Below are 24581 nucleotides of genomic sequence, written 5' to 3' on the forward strand. Positions count from 1 at the left end.
CATATCTTGGACTGTGAGGAGAGTGCTGGGACCTGCTGACTCCTGGTTTTGCATGCCAGGAAGTAAGCTTAGCCAGTCCCACAGGCTGTTAAAGAACAGGTCTGGTGGGGCGGGGATCCTTGCTGTTCCTGTTAGTGCTTCAGGAGAAAGTCTGCCATGCCCCATGCTTTCTCAGCTACCTCTTTCTCCCAAGGCACAGCTTGCACCCCTGAAGTCCCTGTGGGGCAGGCCATGTGGAGCCTTCCTGGGTTTCCTGGTTAATGAGGAGGTTCCCTACTGTCACCAACTTGGACCAAAGCCCTGGTCAGTCCCCTCCATTGCTGGCTCCATTTGTACCCCACTCCCATACCTCTTCCCCTCCCTTTCCTGTGGCTCTTCCACCAGTCTCACCCTGCTGTTTCTGCCCAGGCTGCCAAGCCGAGGCTCATACCTGGCCGAGGACCCTGGACCATTAGACATGATACCAAGCACTGTCGCCAATGAATATCAGCTCGGCTGCCTCAGGATAACCTAGCTGCACAAGCCATGCAAGGTTACCCCAATGAGATGCCCCTTTCACAAGGAGTATATCTATTTCCCAGTGCCCAATGCTGACCTGTTACACTCAGTGACTGATGAGCTAGCCTCTCTATCCTCCTTGTAACAACTAGCTTAGGAGTTTGTACCCCCACACGCAGCTCACCAGATGGCCCTCTAGCCTAGGGTCCTAACCTCTATACTGTATGTTGTCTGGCCAGGTAGCTTCTGTCCTGGGATGTGGCCCTGAGATCCATTTTGTAGGTGGGGAAGTAGAGTCCCAGGAAGCCAGGCATGTCTGCACCCAGCTGGAGGCTGAGTCAGGTCCTGTGCATATGCTGTGGGCTGCCCTTGAGAAGTAGGCCTGCTGGTTGTAGAGGGGTCAGCCTCATCTGCCATGGCAGGCCCCCTGGTGATCTTGCTGTTCTAATGGACCCTTTGTGTCTCAGGCCCTGTGCAGCTCCTGGAGTGAGTGATAGGGATGCCCCAGTAGCAGTCCCCTCCAGTCCAGGCCAGGCGCCAGGAAAGGACTTATTTCCTTCTGTGGTGATGACTGGGCCTCCAGGACTAGCTGGAGGGAAGCTGGGCATTTGGTCACAAGGATGAGGTATGTGGTAGGTCAAGAGCAGCAGCATCAGGCACCAGGTGAGCTCTGCAGCATGGAGTGGACACCCATGTCCAGAACCAGGCGATGGAAGTTGGGGGGCTTGTCATGAAAGTGGACAGCCTGGGGACAAGACAGGGAGCCCAGGGTATGGAGGAAGCAGCAGAGGTGGAGCCCAATAGGGGTGGAGGAGCTATGGGGCTCTAAAGGTTCTGAGGGAACAAACCCCATGAAGAAGCACACATTCCTCCAGGGAGCAGGGCTGGACCTGAGTCACTCAGGTGTGACATCTAGCAACCCCCCACCAGGAGATCAGGGGAGTTGGTGAGAGAGGGTCTGCAGGGGGCAGCATGGATGCCTCTGCTTGGGCAGCCTGCACAAGTTGAGCTCATTCCACTCTCAGTCCCTAAAATTACACATGAAAAACACTCATCTTCCCAGGCACCCAGGAAGAGGTGCCCCCAGCCCCAGGCAGACACACCTGCCGCCTCCATCCTGCTACCCATTCAGAGCCTGGTCTTTTTGCCTGGCAGCTGCAACCATGATCACTGGGACTTCCTGGGAGCTGAATTAATTTTTATTAAGTACAACTGGTCATGCATGCCTTGTGGCTGCAGTGTGTACAGCAGAGCTCTGGGACCTTCCGTATCCCTGCAGAACCACATTGCTTGGCTTGTCCCAGGACTGTCTGGTCAGACTGGCTTCAGTATCTGCTTCAGGATCACGGGTGCAGCCTGGGTGGTCATTCATCACCTCCTGGAACCTGCTGGAAGAATGGTAGCAGAAAGTGTGGCTGGGGACCCAGGCCCATGGGGCCACAAGGAGAGAGCCCTCACCTATGGAATCACAGCCCCAGTCCTGCATCACACTGCCTGTCTGGCTTGCATGGTCATCACAGGCACCTGTGTGAGGCTGCTCCCCAGGTTCCCTTCTCTCATGCTCCCTCCTGTTCCTTGTGTCTTTGTTTCCCCCAAGCCCCTACCTTATCTGTCCCGAGGCTAGCACGCCAGTGTGGTCCTCGGTCCCTTCTGCGGTGGACAGGGAGAGTGGGTGGGGGCCTGGCCAGAGAACAAAGGCCTGGCTTGGTCTGGGTCCTGCTCTTGTGATCTGCTGGTGCCTTCCCTAAAACCACTTCTCTGATGGTTCCAGGATGGCCATTCTCTCTAGTGTGCATCTTCTCTGCACATACTTCCATTGGCCTCTGCATGGTTTCCTCATTGAAGGGGGTGTCTGTCCCTACCCCCTGAAAGGAATTTCAGGGCACCTGAGGGGTGAAGGTGTGATTGTGCTGGGTAGACAGGGTAGGAGCTCTGAGGGGCATAGGAAAGGGTGACTGACACATCAGGTGCCTACTGGGCCCCTGAGGCTGGCATTATAGTCACTTTTTTTTTTTAAACCAACAAGTAACCTGAGGTCAGGGGTCCCTTGGAAAGAGGAGCTGAGATGGGACCCCCTACTTGCCCACCTTTTTCCTCTATCAGGGATGCCATTGACAGCTGGGAGAAGGTGCTTTCCTGGGGGAAAACCACACTCCATGCTGGCTAGTTGGAGCTTGTTTGAGCCCACACATTTGGGGTGTATGGGTTTTGGGTGTGTGCGTTGGGTGGAGGTTCCTACACCTGTAGTGTGGGGTGGGAGGTTGGTCACTGTGGAAACCAAGGTGTAGGCCTGTGAGTCCTGCAGTGTCAGCAAATGGCACCTTCTGCTGCTGTGCGGTGTCCTGGGCCAGCTTGTAACCTGGGTGTGCCTTGCTTCACTGCCCACAGGGCCTACTGTGGGCTTGGCAATGGAGCAAGGCAGGACAAGGCTCTTGGGGCCTGGGGGACCCGCATAGGCTCTGCCCCAGGTATGTCTGCCCCAGTCCTGAGTTAGGAAGGTCAGGTCTGCCCCAGCCACATGGAAAGATACACTGAGTTTTTCCACGGCCTAGAGGTCCTGTTGCAGAGACCTGTGGGGAGCTGGTGGGTTTTAGATCTTCCTCTCAGTTTCTACTCTGCTAGGTGGCTATGTTTGGTGATGCCACCTGTGTTTGGGCACTTCCTGCATGTCAAGCATCCTGACTTAGCAAGCAAGGAGGGAGGATTTGACCAGAGGTTTTTGGCAGAAAGATAAGTAAGCCCCAGCTTGTGTGTTTACTGAAAGCTGGAGGCTCTGTGTGTGGCAGCAGGAGATGGTGGGCAGGGGATTGGTCCAGCGAGGGGCTCATGGCCACAGTCTGCTGAGAGCAGCGGGAACCAGTGAGGGGCTCCAGTAGCATTTGAGCAGAGGAGAAACAATATAAGAGCAAAGCCAGTTGTGTGAGAGCATCCCCCGCTGACTGCAGGTGGGGAGACTAGTTCAAGCAGATGAGCTAGTTGTTGCCTGCTGTGTGACCTACAGCAGGGGTGGGATGGTGCATTGGATGGATGTTTGTGAAGGCTGCAGCTTCCCTGCCAGGTTTCCTCACCACACTCTTCACAATGGAGAAGAGGCCTTGAGAGGCGCATTGAGGTGTGGCAGCTATGGGGGGGGGGGGCAGTGGCCCTCGCAGGCTGCTCCCTGCCTCCTGTGTCCTCTTGGCAGCCCACCCAGGTCCTAGGCCCTGCTCCCATCTGAATCAGTTTGGGCTGTCATCACATCAGTCTCATTAAGGAGGCCACTTGGAGCAACAGGGTGAAGGGAGATGGTTTGTCTAGGGGACAGTTCTGTCCCAGGGACATTGGCCATGTCTGGAGACATTTTCAGTTGTTAACAGCAGGGGAAGGGGCTGCTAAACATCCATCAACAGTCAGGATGACCCCAGAATGTTGCAAAATCTGGGGCCTAGGGACCCAGGTTCTGGCACATGTTGCTGGCAGCAGCCTTCTCCCTGTAGGACATCTGAACCCTCAAGGCAACTTAAGGCAGGAAAAATATTTTAACAGCTTTATTAAGATACTTCACATCCTTACAACTCACCCACTTAAAGCGTACAATTGAGTGGGTTTTAGTATATTTAGATTTATGCACCATCACAAATCAGCTGTAGAATATTTCCTCACTCCAGAAAGAAGCCCAGTGAGCAGTCACTGCCCACTCTCCCACCTAATCCTACCTAAACCCCCTGTTCCCCACAAACACTGCTCTGCTTTCTGTCTCGGGGTTTGCCTTTTCTGGACATTTCATCTGTGTGGAATCATATAGTACATGACCTTTTGTGTCTGGTTTTTTTCAGTCATAATGTTTTTGAGGTTCATTCATGTTACAACGTGTGTCAGTTGTATGAATGTACCACATAGGTTTATCTGTTCTTTAGTTTGTGTTTTAATAGTTTCTCTGGGGTGCACACCAAGGAGCAGCATTGCCAGGTCCAGTGGTAACTGCGGAACTGTTGGAGCAGCTGCCGCCTGTTTCCACTGCGCTGTACCACTATAACCCAGTTTGCAGATGAAGAAATGGAGTCAAGACAGCTGAGGCCCTTCGCTGTTCACCTCTACCTCACTCTGCCCAGGGCCCCAGCTCCCCTCCAGCCAGCCATACTTGCCCTGACTGCACTGAGCCACTGAAGTCCAAGGGTAGCAGGGCCAGCTGGGGCAGGCTGCTCACCTCACCTTCCTCCTGGCAGATCAATCAGAATGTGGAGCTCCAGCGGGGCCGCCTTCGGGACGACATCAAGGAGTACAAGTTCCGGGAGGCCCGCCTGTTGCAGGACTACTCAGAGCTGGAGGAGGAGAACATCAGCCTGCAGAAGCAGGTGTCTGTGCTCAGGCAGAACCAGGCGAGTGTCTGGCTGGGGTGGGTGAGTTGTCTATGGGTTATGGCGCTCGCACCACCTCACTTTGCCATTTCATGTGGTCAGAAAGCCATACACTGCAATGAACCAGGTGTGTAGCAGCAGGGTCTGGCTCCTCCATGACCATGAATGAGAACAAGGCCTCTGGCTTTAGTGTTGGCTGACATTAGCCTGACCAATGTGTCCTGGCCAGCAAAAATGGGGAGAAATGCAGGAGCTGGTGAAGAGGTGACAGCAAAAACTCCAGAGGGTGGGTATCTAGCTCAGTCCCCTCTGAGGTGCTGACAGGAAGCCCAAGACACCCCATGCCCTGTGGGACCCTGGAACTGTTGGCATGCTCATCCCTCCTGCTGTCTCAGGTTTGCCAGTCCCCATTGATTTTTTGTGGTCCTGGGCCTTGAGGGACACTCTGGGTGAAACCAGTGGGCCTTCCTTGAGGAGCAGTGTGGAGAGTTCAAGCTGTCAGCTCTTGCCCTCGAGTAATCTCAGCAATGGGTGGGATGAGGAGGATCACCTTCACCTGTGGCAAGACAACAAGGTAGTTCTGGACACTCAGGTCCCTCAATGCCTGTCTATGTTACCTACCTCTCTAGGAGCCACACCCCCACAGGGTAGGGACTAGGGAGACCTCTTTCCCAGTTCAAATTCTGCACAGGGAAGTGTGGGCCCATGTGTTTACAGAACCTCTGTGTTTGCAAAAACCAGCAGAGAATACACTTCTCCCCAAGAACACAGGTATAGGAGCTGCACCACAGAAGGCCACACAGGAGGCCCACTGTGATACTGCGTTGGTCACACACAAAGGTCCTGAAGAGAGGGAGACCTTACCCTGGGTAGCACATGGTAGAGTCTAGCCCCCTCCCAGGAATCCTCCTCCCCCAGCCTGCAACCATCAGAGATGTACTCACTCTGCCGCTGAGTGGCTTGTTCCTTATATTTTCTGCAAATATTACAAAATAATTAGAAATGTTTTGTTAAAATGCACATAGACTGATTCCCCACATCAAGCACAGGTTTCTGTTTGCTTCTTCTTTGTCTATCTGCAAATACAGTTGTAGCAGGATTATGCCTCTCCTTCACTTGGGCATCTACAGGTGTGGGTGCTATGGCAAATCCTGCTTCAGTGGGAACTTTAGTTTCTTCATTTTGAAATATCCTTAGCATTAATGGTTATAGCACATGTTTAGATACATATTTTATATTAAAATATTTAGTCAATTAGTAATATTAGGTAGTTTTATAGAATTTAAGATCAGTATACAGTTGGTAACATAGTACATCATCTAACAAATTTGCAGTGTTGGATGTGTTCTGGCTTTTGCACTGCTCACACAACATGCACATTTGTCCTGACTGTTAACACATCATGCTCAGAACCCCTACAGCAGCCATGGAGTCAGCACGCTGGTGCTTCCTCCTGATCACTCAGGCTCAGAAGAGTATCAACCCTTCTTTCTCAGGTGGAGTTTGAGGGCCTCAAGCATGAGATCAAGCGTCTGGAGGAGGAGACCGAGTACCTCAACAGCCAGCTGGAGGATGCCATCCGGCTCAAGGAGATCTCAGAGCGGCAGCTGGAGGAGGCATTGGAGACACTGAAGACAGAACGGGAGCAGAAAAACAGCCTGCGCAAGGAGCTGTCACACTATATGAGCATCAATGACTCCCTCTATACCAGCCACCTGCATGTTTCCTTGGAAGGCCTCAAGCTCAATGATGATGCTGAGACCCTGGCCAATGGCTTTGAGCACAGCTGCCTGGCCAAGCTGCCGCTGGACAACAAGACCTCAACACCCACCAAAGACAGCCTGGTCCCACCTTGCCCCAGTCTTGTGTCTGACCTCCTCAGTGAGCTCAATCTCTCTGAAATCCAGAAGCTGAAGCAGCAGCTAATGCAGGTGAGTGTGTGGGTGTACAGGCAGGCACGGGTCCACCTCTTATTTCTGCCCCCACAACCCACACTTTGTTGAAGTCACCCACTTTATCTTACACTTGTCTTAAACTGTTGCTACGTAAGTAGAACTGCAGCATTACAGGTGGAAGGAACTCAGAGAAGTGGGTTCCTGTTGATGAGATTGAAGTCCTAGTGCTGCACAAGGTTTTGTCATATCCCTCTGCGGTGCCTACTTGCAGTCTTCCTCTCTGTTTTGTGGACATGTCACATCAGGGTTTTGTATCCCAACTGAATGGAATTCTAGGGTCTGGGCCATGGCCCCTCAGTTTGCATGTCTCTGAGGGGCCTCCCAAGCCTCTGGGTGGGGGAGGACCAACAGTGGCCCCACCAATGGCACCCCCACCTAGATATGTTACTGAACTCAAGGGATCTGCCATTTGGGGTGTTCTGTTCAAGAAGATAGTTATATTTACTTGTAGCAATTAAAGGAGACAGGATTCATATCCAAAGCTCTGCTCCCCTCCCAGAAGAGAAGCTTAGCTATTGCTTATATGCACTATTCGGTCAATTACACATTGATTTCTTCTTTGCAGACATTTATCCTGTTCAGTTACTGTCAAGCTCATCCTGTTTACAGCTGCTTCTGAAAAATACTGTGCTACATTTTAACATGTAGCAGCAATAGCATTTAGTAAGAACTGCCTAGACCCTGAGACATTTGTCCTAACAGTGTCACAGACTGGCCAACAGGAAGATGGGTGGGGTCACTACTGGGACTATCTGGGGGTCCCTGCAGGCTTTTGACAGGCCCTCTCTGTGCCTTTGCAGGTAGAGAGGGAGAAGGCAGGCCTGCTAGCAACACTGCAGGATGCACAGAAGCAGCTGGAACAGGCTCGGGGGACCCTGTCAGAGCAACGTGAGGAGGTGAAACGCCTCACAGAAAGCCTGAGTGCTCTGCAGCGCCTGCAGGCTGGCAAGGAGCGGCGCACGGCCCTCGACAGTGAGAAGGAGCATGACAGCCATGAGGATGGTGACTACTATGAGGTGGATATCAACGGGCCTGAGATTCTGGCCTGCAAGTACCGCGTAGCTCTGGCACAGGCTGGAGAGCTTCGGGAGCAGCTGAAGGCCCTACGCAGTGCACATGAAGCCAGCGAGGCTTGGCATGCTGAGGAGAAGGGCCGACAGGAGGCAGAGAGCCAGGCACTTACTGAGAAGGTGTCCCTGCTGGAGAAGGCCAGCTGCCAGGACCGTGAGCTGCTGGCCCGGCTGCAGACAGAGCTGAAGAAGGTCAGTGATGTTGCGGGTGAGACTCAGGGCAGCCTGAATGTGGCCCAGGATGAGCTGGTGACCTTTAGTGAGGAGCTAGCCAGCCTGTACCACCACGTGTGTATGTGCAACAATGAGACACCCACCCGTGTTGTGCTGGACTACTACCGTGAAGGTCCGGCCGGCGCTAGCCACTGCAGTCCCGAAGCACGTGGGCACTGCTCACCCATCCTGCCCAAGGGGCCACTGGCTGCAGAGGGTGGGGCTGGGGACAGCAGCCCCACGCTGCCCTCACCCCTGAGTGACCCGCGTCGGGAGCCCATGAACATCTACAACCTGATTGCCATCATCCGTGACCAGATCAGGCACCTGCAGGCAGCTGTGGATCGCACCACGGAGCTGTCACGGCAGCGCCTGGCCTCACAGGAACTGGGCCCCGCCACAGACAAGGACCGGGAGACACTCATGGAGGAGATCCTCAAGCTCAAGTCTCTGCTCAGCACCAAGCGGGAGCAGATCACCACACTGCGTACAGTGCTCAAGGCCAACAAGCAGGTGCGTACTATGCTTGGGCTGGTGGGAGGTTGGTGGGGGCGCCTCACCCTTCCCAGCTTCTCAGGGTCTGCGTCATCACAGGTCAGCTCAGGCCTCACATTGTGGATCGTGTTGGTCATGCTACGTGGGGTGAAAGCCTCAACTTAGTGTTGTGGGGAGGAGCTGGGCACTGAGGGGCCAGGCAGGTTGCAGTCTTGGCCTGTAATAGACAGACCCTTCCCTGTTCCCTCTGCCCATGGATCCTGTATGTGTTTGACCCCCAGACAGCTGAGGTGGCCCTTGCCAACCTGAAGAGCAAGTACGAGAATGAGAAAGCTATGGTCACTGAAACCATGATGAAACTGCGCAATGAGCTCAAGGCCCTCAAGGAGGATGCAGCTACTTTCTCCTCACTGCGCGCCATGTTCGCCACCAGGTAACACTGACTGTTCCTGTCAATGCTCAACTGGTGGCTCAGTAGCTTGGTGCTGGGGGAAGTGTCGTTCTTGAAGTTTGTGAACAACCAGAGGGTACTGATTGTGTCCACTGTATATGTAAGATGAGGAAGCTGCAGGTCCCTAGTGGCCAGGCTGCTGGTAGGCCGGTTACACAAGGTAGATCTGGGGGCCAATAAGCAACAAATGAGGAGTTTGTCCCCCAGAACTTGGCTGGAAGTTTGTGAATTAAGAAGCAAGGCTTTTCTTACCACCAACCCTCCTCCCTCTCAGTATCCCCTGTCTGACCCTGTCAGTCAGAGATTGGGGGTGGAGGAGTAGGAGTGGAGAGGGGTGGTGGAGGCAAAGCTGTGGGCCTTGGGGGAAGTTCACAGCTTCCTGGTGTTTCTGCCACCCACTGTACTGGGGCATGGTGCCATCTGCTGACTGGTTTCAGGCAGGTCCTGGGGAATGGCCTGGATGGCCCCTAGACGGTACGGTCCAGGTGTATTATCAAGGGTGGGGAGACTGAGGCTCCCCAGGTTAAGTGGGGTCGGAATGGAACTCAGGGCCTGCTTTTTCTCATGCTGGGTGAGGTGGTGGGTGATCCCTGCCTCCCGGAGGGAGAAAGGAAAAGACAAAGTTAGTTCCAGGCTTCTCGGAAGCTTCCTCTCCTGAGCAGAATGCTTGGGAAGGATCTGTTAGTCCCTCAGCACTGGAATGTTGACCCTCACTTCCTCAGCTTGTTTAAAAAACCTGACTTCTCCAATGAAGCTGAGATCACAAATGTTTTCATCTTTGGGCGAGAGCTAAAATTTGCTGTGGGCCCTGGGCCCTGGGGAAGGGAGAGTTGTGGCAGGTGGGCATGCCCAGTACCCTCTCTGCTCAGGCCCCACTCTGTCCCTTAGGGGACAGAGCCTAAGTGTGCATTTATCTCTCTCTCCTAGCTCCATATTCAGGTGGGGGATTGGTCACATGTCACAGTTAAGCAGAAGCCAAAATGGGCTGTTCCCTACACCCACATACACCCTTCCCAGGCTCTGGTTTGCCATTTGGTGCAGATTTACTAAACTCCTGCGTGGATATGCTAATCTGGGAACAAGGCAAAGTCCTTTCCTTGGATTTATCCCCATACTCTGAGAGCCAGGTAATGTCTTGCCTCTAACCAACTGCCCCCGGGTTACCTGAAGGCCTTGCCTCTCTCAGTGAAAATCAGCTTCATAGAATCCCTCCCAGAGAAAGCCAAACTGCTGAGGGGGCAGGGCCTCTTCTTCCAGCCTGATGAGCAGAGGGACCCCAGTGAGGTCCCCTCACCAGTACTCATGTCCCGCGCCTAGGTCCTTCAGCCGTGCTCTCATCTCTGACGTCCCCACAGGTGTGACGAGTACATCACGCAGTTGGATGAGATGCAGCGTCAGCTGGCAGCCGCTGAGGATGAGAAGAAGACCCTCAACTCACTGCTGCGCATGGCCATCCAGCAGAAGCTAGCGCTGACCCAGCGGTTGGAGCTGCTTGAGCTGGATCATGAGCAGACCCGGCGGGGCCGTGCCAAGGCTACCCCCAAAGTCAAGCCCAGCACCCCTAGTGTAAGTCACACCTGCGCCTGTGCCAGCGACAGGACCGAAGGCACTGGGCTCGCTGCCCAGGTGCTCTGTGGCGAGAAATATAACATTTGCTGCGATTAGGGCCTCAGGGCCATACACCGCAGCTAACCTATTGCTGCCGCCTGTCCGCTTCACCTCAACTAACCCAGCAGCAGCGGGACCTTGGTGCTAGGCTGGTCTTAACCATGACTAACGCAGAGGGAAGGATTTAGCTGAGATGGTACGCTGCTCCACCTGGACAGTGCAAGCTAGGTGTCTGCTTCTCGTCCCTTGGGACCACCTTCACAGCAGCTGCTCTCTTGGTGGGCTAGAGGTTGGGGGTCAAGGTGGGGTTGGAGCCATGAGTCTTTGAAAAAATGGGGCTTCCCAGGATCTGGGTGTAATCAGCTCTGCTGATGAAATAAATGTGCATGTATCTAAAGCAGCTGTGCTGCTCTGGCACCCAGGGAGCAGCTTTAGAGGTTCTAGCTGGGTTCCAGCTCCTTCATCAGAGGACAGAGAATTACTTTGTAGTTTGTGTGCCATCTCACTAAATTCTGTTTGGGGAAAAGGATAGAATTTCTCCCCTAAACTTAGAGAAGGAGCAGCCCTGAGCTGAGTCCAGCCCAGACATACACATGCCCATGCAGCAGTCACACTCATGGCAGCCCAGTCATGCCTGGCTACACCCCGAGCAGAGCTCAAAGCTTCAGCTTCTCTTTCTGAGATTTGCTCACTGGTCCGGTGGCCAGTGAGATGACATTTTAACAGGCACAAAGCCTGGGGTTTTTCCAATGAGAAAAATCCCAAGTGCTTGACTAGACTGCCGTCCTTGGAGGAAGCCTGTCCTTTGTATTTAGGGGTCCCTGGCTTTCAGACCAGGTTTTTCCACCCTTTGTCCAAAATCAGGCCTTCCTCTAAGAGGGACTTTAGTCTTTAAGAAACAGTGCTCTGGGAACCCCCAGCTGCAGCTGGAGCCAAGTCCAGTGTGGGAAAGACTTGCGTGGGCCCAGTGCCAGTTTGAGGATTCACCAAGGAGGGATGTGGTTCTTCCAAATCACTGTAATTGCAGGGATGGTGACAGGAAGGAAAGGCAGTTATGGGGTCCTCCTGTTCCCAGAAGCTGCATCCGTACCAGAGCTTTGATACATTTGGAAGCAGGACTTTTCTCAGTATTTATCTCCCTTTTACCCCATGAGGGCCACAGGGTGTGAGGCTACAGTCCTCTCCCTGAAGGGCTCTCTGTGGCCCAGCGAGGGGGTTGCATTGCTCTCTCACATAGGTGTCTACTCACACCACCACTCTGCCCCTTGGTTCCCTAGTGTGTCTCAGTTTTCACCAGACTCCAGATGCTGCACAGACCACCTTGGGTTTTACAAACCACGGGAGTGGAGAGGTGGGTAGGGCACACCATGCATGCTTGCCTCTGCATGCCTGTCCCTGGCTCTGGGCTGCTGTGCTGATGGGATATTGGTCTTAGATAGTGGGAGGGGATATTGGATTCCCCTCCCACTAGAGAAGGGGTCAGACCCCCCCTTACACCAATGTAAGCAGGACTTCTGGAGAGTCAGGGTTTTACATTACCACTTTTGCTCCCTTGCTGAGCCCGGCCCGCAGCTTCCCTCTATACTTGTGTCTTCATGAGGCACTTAGAGCTGGAGGTTTCCCTAACACATGCAGGTCTTCTCTGCTGCTAACTAATACACCCATGCTCTCACAGCTCTCACAGTTCAGCAAGAACTTTAGTTGCCCGACAGGTGACTGGTTCTAACGCTGTCTTGTTTTCTCCCATTTTCAGCTGTAGATTAGCTGCCGGGAGAACTCAGCCACGGGCCCTGTCACACTGCAGCCCCTCCCCTCCCCTCCCGTGGGCCCACGCAGAGGAAGGAAGGGCAGCCTAAAAGTCCACTTAGAAACATTTTTGGATATGCCACTGCAATTCTTTTCAAAATAGCATTCCCGAGTTTTTAATGGCAGAGGGAAAAAGCTTTGATGTTCAGAAAGCCGGCAGCCGCTGCTTGGAAAGGCCTTTGTACAAGCACTTGAAGAACCTGCTGGGACAGCAGCACCAGGCTCACTTAGGAACCGCTAGAATTGCTCACTACTGGGGTCTCCCTATTATAGATACTCCTTTTTCATTTGATCAACCTGTGCACTTTTAATATTTTTGATATTGTATTTGCTTCCTTAATTCCTCGCATAGAGACAGTCTCCAATGCCGTGGTCTGTCTTGTTCTGTAGCGCCCCGTTCTTAGCTCTGGACATGCTGATCATCAGCATGTGGCACAGATACGTCCTAGTGTGCAGCTCTAGACTGTTTGATAAAGCCTTTGACCCGGCAAGGAGCTTGGCTAAACATCCATGCTGTGGTTTAGCAGCCTTTTAGATTATACGGCATTGTAGTTCATGTTTGAAATTAACAGTTTTTAAATGCCATGTTCATTAAGAAATCCAGGGTTTTCTGATTCTGGGGTTTTTCATATTGTATTATTATTATTCTTAGGAATAGTTCGATGTAACAAGAAGAAAACTTGACCTTTGCTCTGGTTAAACAGTTATAGGCACTTGAAAACAAAAAAGATAAATTATTGAATGAGTAGTATTACCTACAAATACCAGAATTTTCTGGGTTTTAAGACGTTGCGAAGCATGACTGATTAACAGAATTTTATACAACTGTACCAGTGAAATTCCAAATTGGAATTGTTTTGTTACTCTGGTTGTTGTGCCAAATTGTGGTACACTTAGAAAATTCTACAGTTGTCAAATTTTAGGGTGTTCTATTTCAACACCTTTTAGTAATCATTGCCAGTAGTGCCTTCATCAGGTAAGGGAGGTGTCCCGGCATAGTTATTCTCTAAAATGGACAGTGAAGAGCTAGTTGGGAATGTTGAAGGCCAGTGTGGACCAATAGGTGTGAAAGGGCATAATACGTCTTCACACTTGAACCTGGGCATCTTCATTGAGGGAAAGAAAACTGCAATTGTGTAAAATTCTGTTAGTCAGTGATTCTTTACTGTACAGATCCTTGGAAGTTCAGGGGCTGAGAAATGGAAGTGAACACAGACCTTGAGTGTGCTTTGGGAACCAAATGGACTTTATGGGACAAGCTAAGCAAGTGGTGTGAGTAACATGCCATGTTTGTGAAGAGCAACTGGGTAGTAGGGGAGCTGTGCTGTCAGCCTCATGCAGTGGGGTGAGGGCTAGCTATAGTACTTTGCAAATGTGAGAAAAAGATGTTATATATTCTCTTGCTTGGTGTAACTAATCACTGTTAATTTCAGGAAACAGAATTTGCTAAAGCTCCTTAGCAAAAGAGGTCTGTCCAATTTGCTGAGTGAGGTTGTGTGAATGGTCAAATTGATACTTGAAGAGGAAAAACAAGTGTCCTTCCTCTCCAAAATAAAGGACAAATTATAATTAGTAAAAATAAAAGAATTCTGTTTCCTGGAATGAGCATTTCTTATTCCTAGTTGTAGGGACCCCTATTTTTACTTTCTATTACAGTATTGATTCATAAGAAATAATGTCACATTTATGTATGGTAACTTCATCTATATGGGGTATTTATTTGCAATGATGTCTGAGTACTGTATTTTTTTTCTATGCATTGCCTAGTGTCAAGAGTGTTGTCTTTATTAAGATCATATGCATGTTTTCCTGCTAAGAAACCTTTACACAGACCCACACAAACAAATACAGAAAAATGGTTTCAGATTCTGAGAAAATGAGGCAGAGAATGGAAAAGGAATTAGAAGGAGAAATCAGTTGTGACTTAGGACACAGATATGGCATGAAAGGCCTCAAAGCCAGTGCATATAGGAACAGTGGGCCTGGGTGAAGGGTCATGTTGGTAGGACCAATAAATAAAGAATAATACAAAGATAAAGCACAAGGCTTATTCTCTCTCACTGTTTTGATCCCCTGCCCTAGATGACTGGGTCTGGCAATGCACTGTAATTCCAGTACCTCAAACAAAACCAGCCTGTTGGAAATCCTGATGGTGGGAGCTTCAGTACAAATTGGTGGTGAGGGGAGGGAGTGGAGTGCCTCCTGCAATGAGCATCAGGTGTCCTGAGCACCCAGCACTGTGGCAGTGAGAGCACATTGCCTTCACACTGTCCTGACCAGAAAGCAGAGAGATATGGACAACATAGGACCCTTTGTTGTCCATACTCTTGCTCACTGAACCCAGGAATGACTAGTTACAGGCAACAAGTTACTTGTTTGTTATCACAAAACCATATTCACCTGCAGGAATGTGTACAAGGCATGTTGACTCCATCTGGCAGTTGGTTATGGTTGGTGAGTATAGGGGAAACATCCTGGCTGAGGGAACGGGAAGTCCCTGGGATATTCAGTCACTCCTTCTACTGAGCCTCAGGTTTGAGCTACTTTACCCAAACCTCCGGGTGAAGGCTATCTGGGGCCAGATAGCCTTGGCATCTCCCCAGGACCCCTCCCTCCCCCTAGGATTTCCTCTAGCCTCCAGGTCACTACTGGCTCTGTCCTCTGATGATCACTCATCCCTCTTTAGTAGCAGTGGCCTGAACCTATCTTCAACTTGAAACTTTTTTTTTCAAGAAAGACTGGTTTTCCTAACTCTGTAGCTAGAAAAATCTTCCTTCCCCGCTGGCCCATGTTGTTCCAGCAGAACCCTGGAAGAGGTTGAGACTAGAGTCTGCAACAGATCTGGAGGAACCTTCCCCTGCAAAGAGTAGACATTGGCAGTGGGCCAAGTAGGGCAGGCCCCTTTCCAGGTGGGGATACCACCTGGCCCTTGGTTCCTACCACCTGTGTGGTGCATTGTGGCCCCAGCCCAGTCCCACATGTTGGAGTGTTTGATTTCCACTAGCAAAGATGCCAAGATCTTCCCTATTCCCCAAGTACGCTCTGGGTCCTTGCACATCTCACTTTTCATTTCAGGGGTATAGTGGCAGCCTCCCAAGTGGGCAGCATCTCAGGAGACTGTGTAAGAGGGGGCATGTGGTGCTGAAAGGACTGCTCAACCTTCCCCTCCAATAGGGAATATCTTCATTTCCACCATCTCCTTCACCTTCCTGTAGCAGTTTTCACCCCCACCTCTCAGAGCTGGAAACAACAGTGCCATCTCAGAGACCTTTAGTTGAATCATCCCCTTTTGGTAGCTGACTCATCCTTGCTGACAATTTCACTGTTCCTCAGTTTCTCCTCTATAGGTTGGGGACTGTAGTTCTTTGCTTAGAGGTTGTTATGAAGCTTCATCAAGCCCTAGGTATCCAGCATGCAGCAAATGCTTAATGGATGGATGGGTGTTGCTAATATGATTCTTGCTGCCACTGTCATTATTACCAAGATGTAGGATGCTAGGCCATGGAGCTGGGCCTTGGTCCCATGGGGAGTGTGATGTTAAGTCAGCTTTTTGCCAAAGCATCGTTTGCATTTAGGAAAGTGTGCATCCTAATGTACACACCAAATAGGCATAGAGTAAACACCTGTGTGACCAAAAAGCCACAAAGTTCCTAGGAGTGTTTCTTGGGACACATTAATGGAATGCCTCTGTCTACTGGCCCTGGCGAGGTGCTGGGAGAATAGATGTGCTAACATTCTGACATCACCTGGCATGGGATTTTGGTAGGAATGGGCTGCCATCAGGTTTGCCTCTGTGCTCAACTTTCAGCTGTGTCAAAATAGCAGAGCTATAAGGTCTACGTCTTGTCATTTTGTCAGGTTTCTTGTGGGCAAGCACACTGGCTCTTGTTCACCTTGGTTCATCTAGGAGCCTACCTTTGTAAGACCGGGTCCCTGGGGTAAAGTCCCCCACCCTGTGGGGAGCTCCTTTCCCTAAGCAGGAAGAGGAGACACCTTATTTAGTCTAAATTGTTTGTGAAGCACGGCAAACATATGTAAGAGTGCAGACAACTGTCTGTTGGCTGGATTTTTGCAAAATGAACACACTGCAGCCACTATCTAAATGAAAAGCAAATGAGGGCCCTCCTCAAAGCCCTCATACTCTCTGCACCTACTCTTCCTCCCAGGGAAAACTCCCTGAGTCTGTCAATGTAGGTAACTTATATCTATTTCTGTACTTTATATAAGTGGGGGCATAAAATAGAGACCTAGAGCTCTGGTAGTTTTTGCTTACCAAACCTCATTGATTGCTCAAATGCATTTACAGGTGACTCACTATATTCAATGATACAATATAAATTAGTTGAATGTAAAGGCATGGAAAAATATATTCCCCACAAAGAGTAGTCAAAACGACAGGAATGGTTATACTAATAGATAAAGTGAAAGTTGTTGAGACAAAGGAGGACATTATATAATGATATGAGTCAATTCACCAAGAAGATTGAACAATTATAAACATTTATACACCAAGCAATAGAGCCCAAAAATACAATATACAAAACTGCCAGAACTGAAGGGAGAAATAGTTCAACAACAGTAGTTAAAGACTTCATTCAATACCTCACCTTCAATTACAGAATAAGACAAAATATGAAGAAATAGAACATTTCAGTAGGACCCTAATCTGAGATTCTTGAACAGAACTGTAAGCCAAGCTTAACAACAAACAATAGCAGAATACATCTTAAATGTGTACAGAACTTTTTCCAGGGTAGAACATACATTAAGCCACAAGTCTCAAAACATTAAAGACGACTGAAATTATACAAACATTATTGTCCAATGACAACGGAGTAAAATTAGAAATAATGTAGGAATTCACAAATATGTGTAAATGATAAGACATTTACTATTTTTTAATCCTTACCTGAGGACATGCTTATTGATTTTAGAGAGGCAGGTATGGAGGGAGGGAGAGAGAGAAACATTGATCGACTGCCTCTTGTACATGCCCCAACTAGGGACTGAACATGCAACCCTCTGGTTTGTGAGATGACAGTCCAACCAACTAAGCCCTGTGGGCCAGGGCCAAAACAACACACTTCTTAATAACAGTGGGCCAAGAAGGATAATGAGAGGAAAGACAAATAGCTCTCAAATCGATAGTCTAACTTCCTACCTTATGAAACTAGAAAAAGAACAACAAACTACCGAATTTTTTGGACTATAAGACACACTGGACCATAAGACATACCTAGGTTTTAGAAGAGGAAAACAAGGAAAAAAACCCCCGCTCCACCGCTGTCTCCCCTTCCCCCCTGTCCCAGTGATCCCGGCAAGCTACACTCAGGCTATAAGATGCACCCCCATTTCCTCCCAAATTTGGGGGTGTGTGTCTTATACTCTGAAAAATACAGTAAGCCCAAAGCAAGCAGAGGAAATGAAATAAAGATAAGATTAGAGATAATGAAATAGGAAATGGGGGGGGCAGAGATCAACAGAACCAAAAGTTATTTCTTTCACAAGATGAGCAAAAATGACAAGACCTTTACACACACACACACACACACACACACACGTGGCAAAAATTAGAAATAATGAAGTTAATGCCCAGATGGAGGCATAGGTAGAGACTCTCTGCTTCCTCGCACAACCAAGAGGAGGACAACCAATCTGAAATCAACAACCAACCAAAAGTGCCAGAAAATCAAACTGCATGGAACTCCAACCAAGGAATTAAAGAAAAAACCAACCACAACAACCAGACCGGTAAGGTGGTGGACCGGCCAGCTGACTCAGAAAAACTGTGGTAACACGCAGACATTGGGGGTGGGACTGGCTGCCCAGCTCCTCAGGCTGTGCAGGAGGGGCTGACTTAAGGGGACTTAGAGGTGGCTGTGAGCTACAGGCCAGTGGTAGGAGAAGCTCCCAGTCTCACAGGAGAGTCCGAGAGTCCATTGAAAAGTACGTTAGAGATGAGCAGGCATGCCACAGCGTTCCCTGTCTGGCCCCTTCCCCACAAGCAGCACCACCCACAGGAAGCACCACTGCGCAGCAAAGAGGGTTGCCCTGCCCGGGTGAATACCAAAGGCCCCGTCCCCTTATAACCTATCAGCTGCGCCAAGACAAAGAAATATGGCCCAAATGAAAGAACAGAGTAGAGCCTCAGAAAGAGAGCTAAGCAAGGAGGAGATCACCAACCTATCTGATGGAGAATTTAAAGCCCTGGTAATCAAAATGCTCACAGATCTGATTGAGCTTGGTCGAAAAATGAAAAAACAAATGAAGGATACCCAAAGTGAAATAAAGCAGAATGTTTAGGGAATCAACAGTGACAGGAAGGAAATAAGGACTCAAAGCAACGATTTGGAACAAAAGGAAAAAACAAACATCCATCCAGATCAAAATGAAGAAACAAGAATTCAGAGAAGTGAAGAGACTCTTACAAACCTCTGGGGCAACCTGAAATGTTCCAATATCCAAATTATAGGGATGTCAGAAGGAGAAGAGGAAGACCAAGAAATTGAAAACTTATTTGAACAAATAATGAAGGAAGACTTCCCCAATCTGGTGAAGGAAATAGACTTCCAGGAAGTCCAGGAAGCCCAGAGAGTCCCAAGGAAGTTGGACCCAAAGAAGAGTACACCAAGGCACATCATCATTAAGTTACCCAAGATTAAAGACAAGGAGAGAATCTTAAAAGCTGCAAGAGAAAAGGAAAGACTTACCTACAGAGGAGTTCCCATAAGGCTATCAGCTGATTTCTCAAAAGAAACCTTGCAGGCAAGAAGGGGCTGGAAAGAAGTATTCCAAGTCATGAAAGGCAAGGACCTACATCCAAGATGACTCTATCCAGCAAAGCTATCATTTAGAATGGAAGGGCAGATAAGTGCTTCCCAGATAAGGTCAGCTTAAAGGAGTTCATCGTTACCAAGCCATTGTTATATGAAATGTTAAAGGGACTTATCTGAGAAAAAGAAGATAAAAAATATGAACAGTAAAATGACATCAAACTCACAACTATCAGCAAATGAACCTAAAAGAAAAGAAAAACAATGAAAACAAAAACTAAGCAAACCAGAACAGGAATAGAGTCAGAGAAATGGGCATTACATGGAGGGATTTCAGTGGAGAGGGGGAAAGGAGGAGTAGGGGGGAAAAGCTACAGGGAAGAAGAAACATGGTTAGTAGGCATGAGGTAGACAGGGAGAGATAAAAAATGGTATGGGAAACAGAGGACTCGAAGAACTTATATATGTACAACCTATGGACGTGGACTAAGGTAATGCTGGAGAGTTGGGGGGACAGGGCAGAGTGGGGATAGAGGGGAAAAAATTAGGGAAACTAATAGCATAATCAATAAAAATATTTTTAAAAAATTAGAAATGAAAATGGGAGAAATTATTACAGAATTTACAGAAATACCAAGGATTATAAGAGAGTACTGTGAATAATTCTACACCAGAAAAATTGGATAACCTGAATCGAAACTAAACAGAAAGAAGGAAATAGTAAAGATGTAGCACAGATAAATGAAATAAGAAAATCAAAGGGAGTGTCTTAGAAAAATGACAAACCTTTAGCTAGACAAAAAATAGATGACTCAAATTACTCTTAACTGGTAATGAGAATGGGGGCATTACTAATGACTTTACATAAATAAAAAGATTATAGCAATATTACAATGCCAACAAATTAGGTGACTGTAATGAAGTAGTAAATCACTAGAATCACACTACCAAAAGTGACACCAAGGGAAATAATCTTTTTTTTTAATCCTCACTCAAGGATATGTTTATTGATTTGAGAGAGCGAGAAAGAAACACTAATGTGAGAGAGAAACATCGATTGGCTGCCTCCCGCACATGCCCTCGCGGGGGATTGAACCTGCAACCTTTTCGTGGACTGGATGATCCTCCAACCAACTGAGCCACCTAGCCAGGTCCAAAGGATATAACCTTAACAGACCTATAACAAGAAATTGAATCAGTAATCAAAAATCTAACAACAGGATTTCTGGTTTCTGGTCCATCGTGTAAGGAGCTTAGAGTTCATGACTGTCACAATAAATAAAAAGCAGAACAAACTGAAAAACAACTCTTCTTGATCCACCATAGACGTGAAGATACAGGGTATACCACTTCCCCCCAAATTGTGGAGACAGATAGGTACAGAGAATTACAACTTTTCTGAACACTTATAACCAGTACCTGGGTAGGAAAACCTAAACTCTAACAAACAAATTGCTGGAGGCTCAGTGTAGACAAGTGTGAAAGCTCCAGGAGCCCTAGTCATGGAGGGGAAACCTCACACTAAATGAGTTTTACCTCCAAGAGCTCTACCAGGTTCCCACAGTGAAGACTGGAGAAAAATCCTCTCAGGCTCCCAGCAACAGAAGGGAAAAGTGGCCATGTGAAAAGACCCTACAGCATTCTGTTCTTAACCAGGCCTACTCTCAAGACAAACTACTTTACCACAGATTGATTAATTTGTGGGGGAAGGAAAATACCTAACTCCAGACTTTCCTGGCCATACTTTACCACCTAAAGTGGTGAAAAGAAGAAACAAGTGTGAAGCACAAGGACACTAAAAACATTAATCACAGTCCTACAGAATGCTTCCCCCTCCCCCACCTTACCACTATATTACTAAAAGTTCCCTTTCCTCAGTGTATTATGTCTGGCTCTCAACAAGAACTTAGGCATAGTAACATGAAAGAAAAAAAAAAAAAATCCCACCACACTTTGAAGACATAGATATGGCAAGAATGTTAGAAGTACCAGGCCAGGAATTTAAAATAACTGATTAATACATTGGAGGGCAGTAACAGAAAAGAGAAAGTACATGTAAGAACACATGCAGAAAGGATAATCTAAGAAAGAATAAAAAACTGGAAATTAAAAGACACTGAAGAAATAAAGACTGTTCTGGCCAGTGTGGCTCAGTTGGATGAGCATCATCCTGCAAACCCAAAAGTCGTGGGCTTGATTCCTGATCAGGGCACCTGCCTGCGTTGCAGGTTCTGTCCTCAGGGAGTGTACAGGAGGCAGCAGATTGATGTTTCTCTTTCAAAGATGTTTCTCTCCCTCTCTTTATCTTTCCCTTCCCATCTCTAGAGTCAATGAAAAAGAAAAAATAATTTTTTAAAAAAGAAATAAAGCTGTTGGTTGGCTCATTAGTAAACTGGACATAGCTGAAAGAAGACTCCCTGAGATTGAGGATATGTCCGTAGAAACTTCCAAAACTTAAGAGAAAAACACTAAAAAATGGAAAACAATATCCAAGAACTGTGGGACAACTGCAAAAGGTGTAAGACACAAAATGGGAAATCCAGAAGAAAAAAGAGCAAAAGAAAGAATAATATTTGGAGGCAATAGTGACTGAGAATTTCCCAAAATTTTCAGAAACCAAGCCACAGATCCAAGAAGCTCAGAGAGCACCAAGCAGGATAAATGCCAAAATAAAACTCTGCACAGGCATATGATACTCAAGATGCAGAAAATGAATCTTGAAGCCTTGGGGGGTGGATGGGATGGGGGACGGAACACAAAGGCTTACCTATAGAAAAGCAAAGAATTATATCTGACTTCTTAGAAACCAAGCAAGCAAGAAGAAAGTGGGAGTGAAATATTTAAACTGGTGAGACCAAAATAAATAAACTAGAATTCTGTACCCTATGAAATTATTCTTGAAAGGTAAAGAATAAAGACTTGCTCAGACAAACAAAAATAGAGGGAATTTGTTGCCAGTAGACCTTCCTTGAAATAAGTATTAAAGTTTTTCAGAGAGAAGAAAAGTTATATAGGACAAATTCAGATCAACATAAAGAAAGGAATAATGTTAGAGAAAAAATAAAGGTAAAATAAAAACCTTCTGTTACTTGATCTGATAACTGTTCAAAATAATAGATATAATGTGTTTAATAGTTATAGATTATGTATAAGTGAAGTGAATAACAGCAATGATACAACAGGAGAGAATTAAGAATATTTTGTTATAAGTTACTTGCATTACCTGTGAAGTGGTATAGTGTTATTTGAGAGTGGACTTGGTTAGATGTAAATGTATTTTAGAAACTTTAGGGCAACCACTAAGGTTTTTTTTTTTTAAGACATAGTTAATATGCCAATAAAGGGAGAAGACAAAAATAGGAAGAAAGAACAGGGCAATAATCACTTTAAACATTAATGGTTTAAATACATCAATTAAAAGACACTGACAGAGTGAACCAATAATAAAGACCCAACTATATTATATTTTGTCTCCAAAAAACCCACTTTAAATAAGACATTTAACTTAAAAGTGAAGGGATGGAGAAAGATATACCATGCTAACAGTAATGAAAAGCAAACTTCAGAGCGAGGAAAGTTTTCAGGGATAAAGAGGGTTATTACATAATTATAAAGGGGTCAATTTTCCAAGAAGACATAGTCCTTAATGTGTATGCACCTAACAGCAAAGCATATCAGCAAATGCTGATAGAACTGCAAGGAGAAACAGATGAATGACTATTTTAGAGGCTTGAATAACTTTCTATCAGCAATGGACAGATCCAATAGAAAATCAGGAAGCACATATGATGAACTCAACAGCACCATCAATCAATTGGATATAATTGACAACTGCAGACTATTCAGCAACAGAATACAATTCTTCTCAAGCTCACATGGAACATTTCCCAAGACGGACCACATTCTGGGCCCTAAAATACACATTAACAAACTTAAAAGAATAGAAATCATACAATGGCTGCTCAGACCACAGTGGAATTTAACTAGAAATCAGTAACAGAAGGACAAAATCCCCAAGTAGTTGTAGATTAAATAATACACTAATAACACACGGTTCAAAGACATAACAGAAATTTAAAAATAATTTGAAGTACATGAAAACTAAAATGAAAAATACATGTTAACCAAAATTAGCACTATGCATTAAAGCAGTGTTTTGAGGGAAATCTGTAGCACTGAGTGCATATATATATATACATAAAAAAAAAAAGATCTAAAACCAATAATCTAAGGTTCCACTTTAGGAAACTAGAAAAAGAAGAGCACACTTTAAGTCCAAAGTAAGCAGAAGGAAAAATAATAATTAGAGCAGAATCAATAAAATTGTAAATAAGAAATCAATAAAAAATACTAGGTAAAAGCTAATTGTTTGAAAAGATCAGTAAAACTGCTCTAACCAGACTAAGGGAAAAAAAGGACGTTACTAATGTAAGAAATAAAAGGGGACATCAACCCTGGGTGATCCCTGGACATCAGAAGGATAATAGAGGAATATTATGAATTTATGCCCAGAAAATTAATAACCTTCCAAAAATAGCACTGAGCCGAGGTGGGTTCATTGCTAAATTCTACCAAACATTTAAGGAACAGATTATACCAATTATCTGTAGTCTCTTCTGGAAGACAAAAGCAGGGAGAATACTGACTTTAAGATTAGTATAAAGCTACAATAATCAAGATGGTGGGGCAAGGGGAAAAAACAAAAAAAAACCCGAAACAAAACCAAAAACCATCAATGATTAATAAAGAACGGTACTGTGACCACTGGACATGTACAGGCAAAAAGTGAGTCCAGACGCAGACCTTAATCGCCACCTCCCGGGGATCCTGGATTTCGTCTCTCCATGGGCCATTTCCAGACCACCTGGACCACTCCACAGCTGTAAGCTGGACTCCCAGCTCCGCCCCAGCAACCCAAAACGCCAGCGCCGGCTCCTCACTCTTGACTCTCTTCCGGCGCCGAGGCGGAAACGCCACTTCCGTTTCTCAGGACTTCACTTCCGAAGGAGACACTGTGCCAGCACCTAAGATGGTCGTCAGACCGTGTGTCGCTGTGGTCAAAAGGAGGAGAAGCGGACTCAAGCCCGGAAGTTGCCCGGCTCCGCAATGGCAGCTGCGCGGGGCGTGGCTTCCGGCGGCGAGCGCTTGCGAGTCAGGGTTGGCCGGGTCTAGCATAGGTGGCGGCTGATTGGCGCTCCTCGGAAGAAGACGGCGCGGCCGGTGCCCAGGCGGACTGGCGACCCCCAGCTCGCGGTCTTACGAGGCGCGAGGGCTGCACTGGGGGAATGGACAAGGGCAAGATGGACGAGAATGAATGGGGGTACCACGGCGAAGGCAACAAGAGCCTGGTTGTGGCCCACACGCAGGTGAGCGAC

General features: G+C 47.6%; 1 protein-coding gene and 1 long non-coding RNA gene across 13 annotated transcripts in view; one reads left to right on the forward strand and one right to left on the reverse strand.

Annotated features, from left to right (window-relative positions):
- LOC112323110 (inositol-pentakisphosphate 2-kinase) overlaps nt 1-24581 on the forward strand; it is a 122164-nt gene that overhangs the window by 42806 nt on the left and 54777 nt on the right. For 7 of the 9 annotated variants that reach the window (XM_053920605.2, XM_053920604.2, XM_024580761.4 and 4 more), the window contains 5 exons: nt 4704-4856; nt 6332-6766; nt 7591-8586; nt 8850-9001; nt 10375-10585. In XM_053920605.2, the coding sequence (XP_053776580.1) occupies nt 4704-4856; nt 6332-6766; nt 7591-8586; nt 8850-9001; nt 10375-10585 (1947 nt within the window). Of the gene's footprint in view, nt 1-4703; nt 4857-6331; nt 6767-7590; nt 8587-8849; nt 9002-10374; nt 10586-12380; nt 14472-24150; nt 24573-24581 lie in introns of those variants that run through there. The other 2 variants (XM_024580764.3, XM_024580765.3) reach the window with 2 other exon arrangements.
- Nucleotides 1686-24152, reverse strand: LOC123478766 (uncharacterized). Of its 4 annotated transcripts, XR_006654079.2 has the most exons (5): nt 24010-24152; nt 10184-10427; nt 5780-5811; nt 4685-5391; nt 1686-1886 (listed from the first exon to the last, which is right to left on the reverse strand). It is a non-coding gene; the product is annotated as an uncharacterized lncRNA (long non-coding RNA). The 4 variants fall into 4 exon arrangements; XR_011651005.1 differs by having other exon boundaries at nt 5780-10427; XR_011651006.1 differs by having other exon boundaries at nt 1686-1883; nt 4685-10427.

This window comes from Desmodus rotundus, chromosome 3 (genome assembly GCF_022682495.2).
Source record: "Desmodus rotundus isolate HL8 chromosome 3, HLdesRot8A.1, whole genome shotgun sequence".
NCBI lineage: Eukaryota > Metazoa > Chordata > Mammalia > Chiroptera > Phyllostomidae > Desmodus > Desmodus rotundus.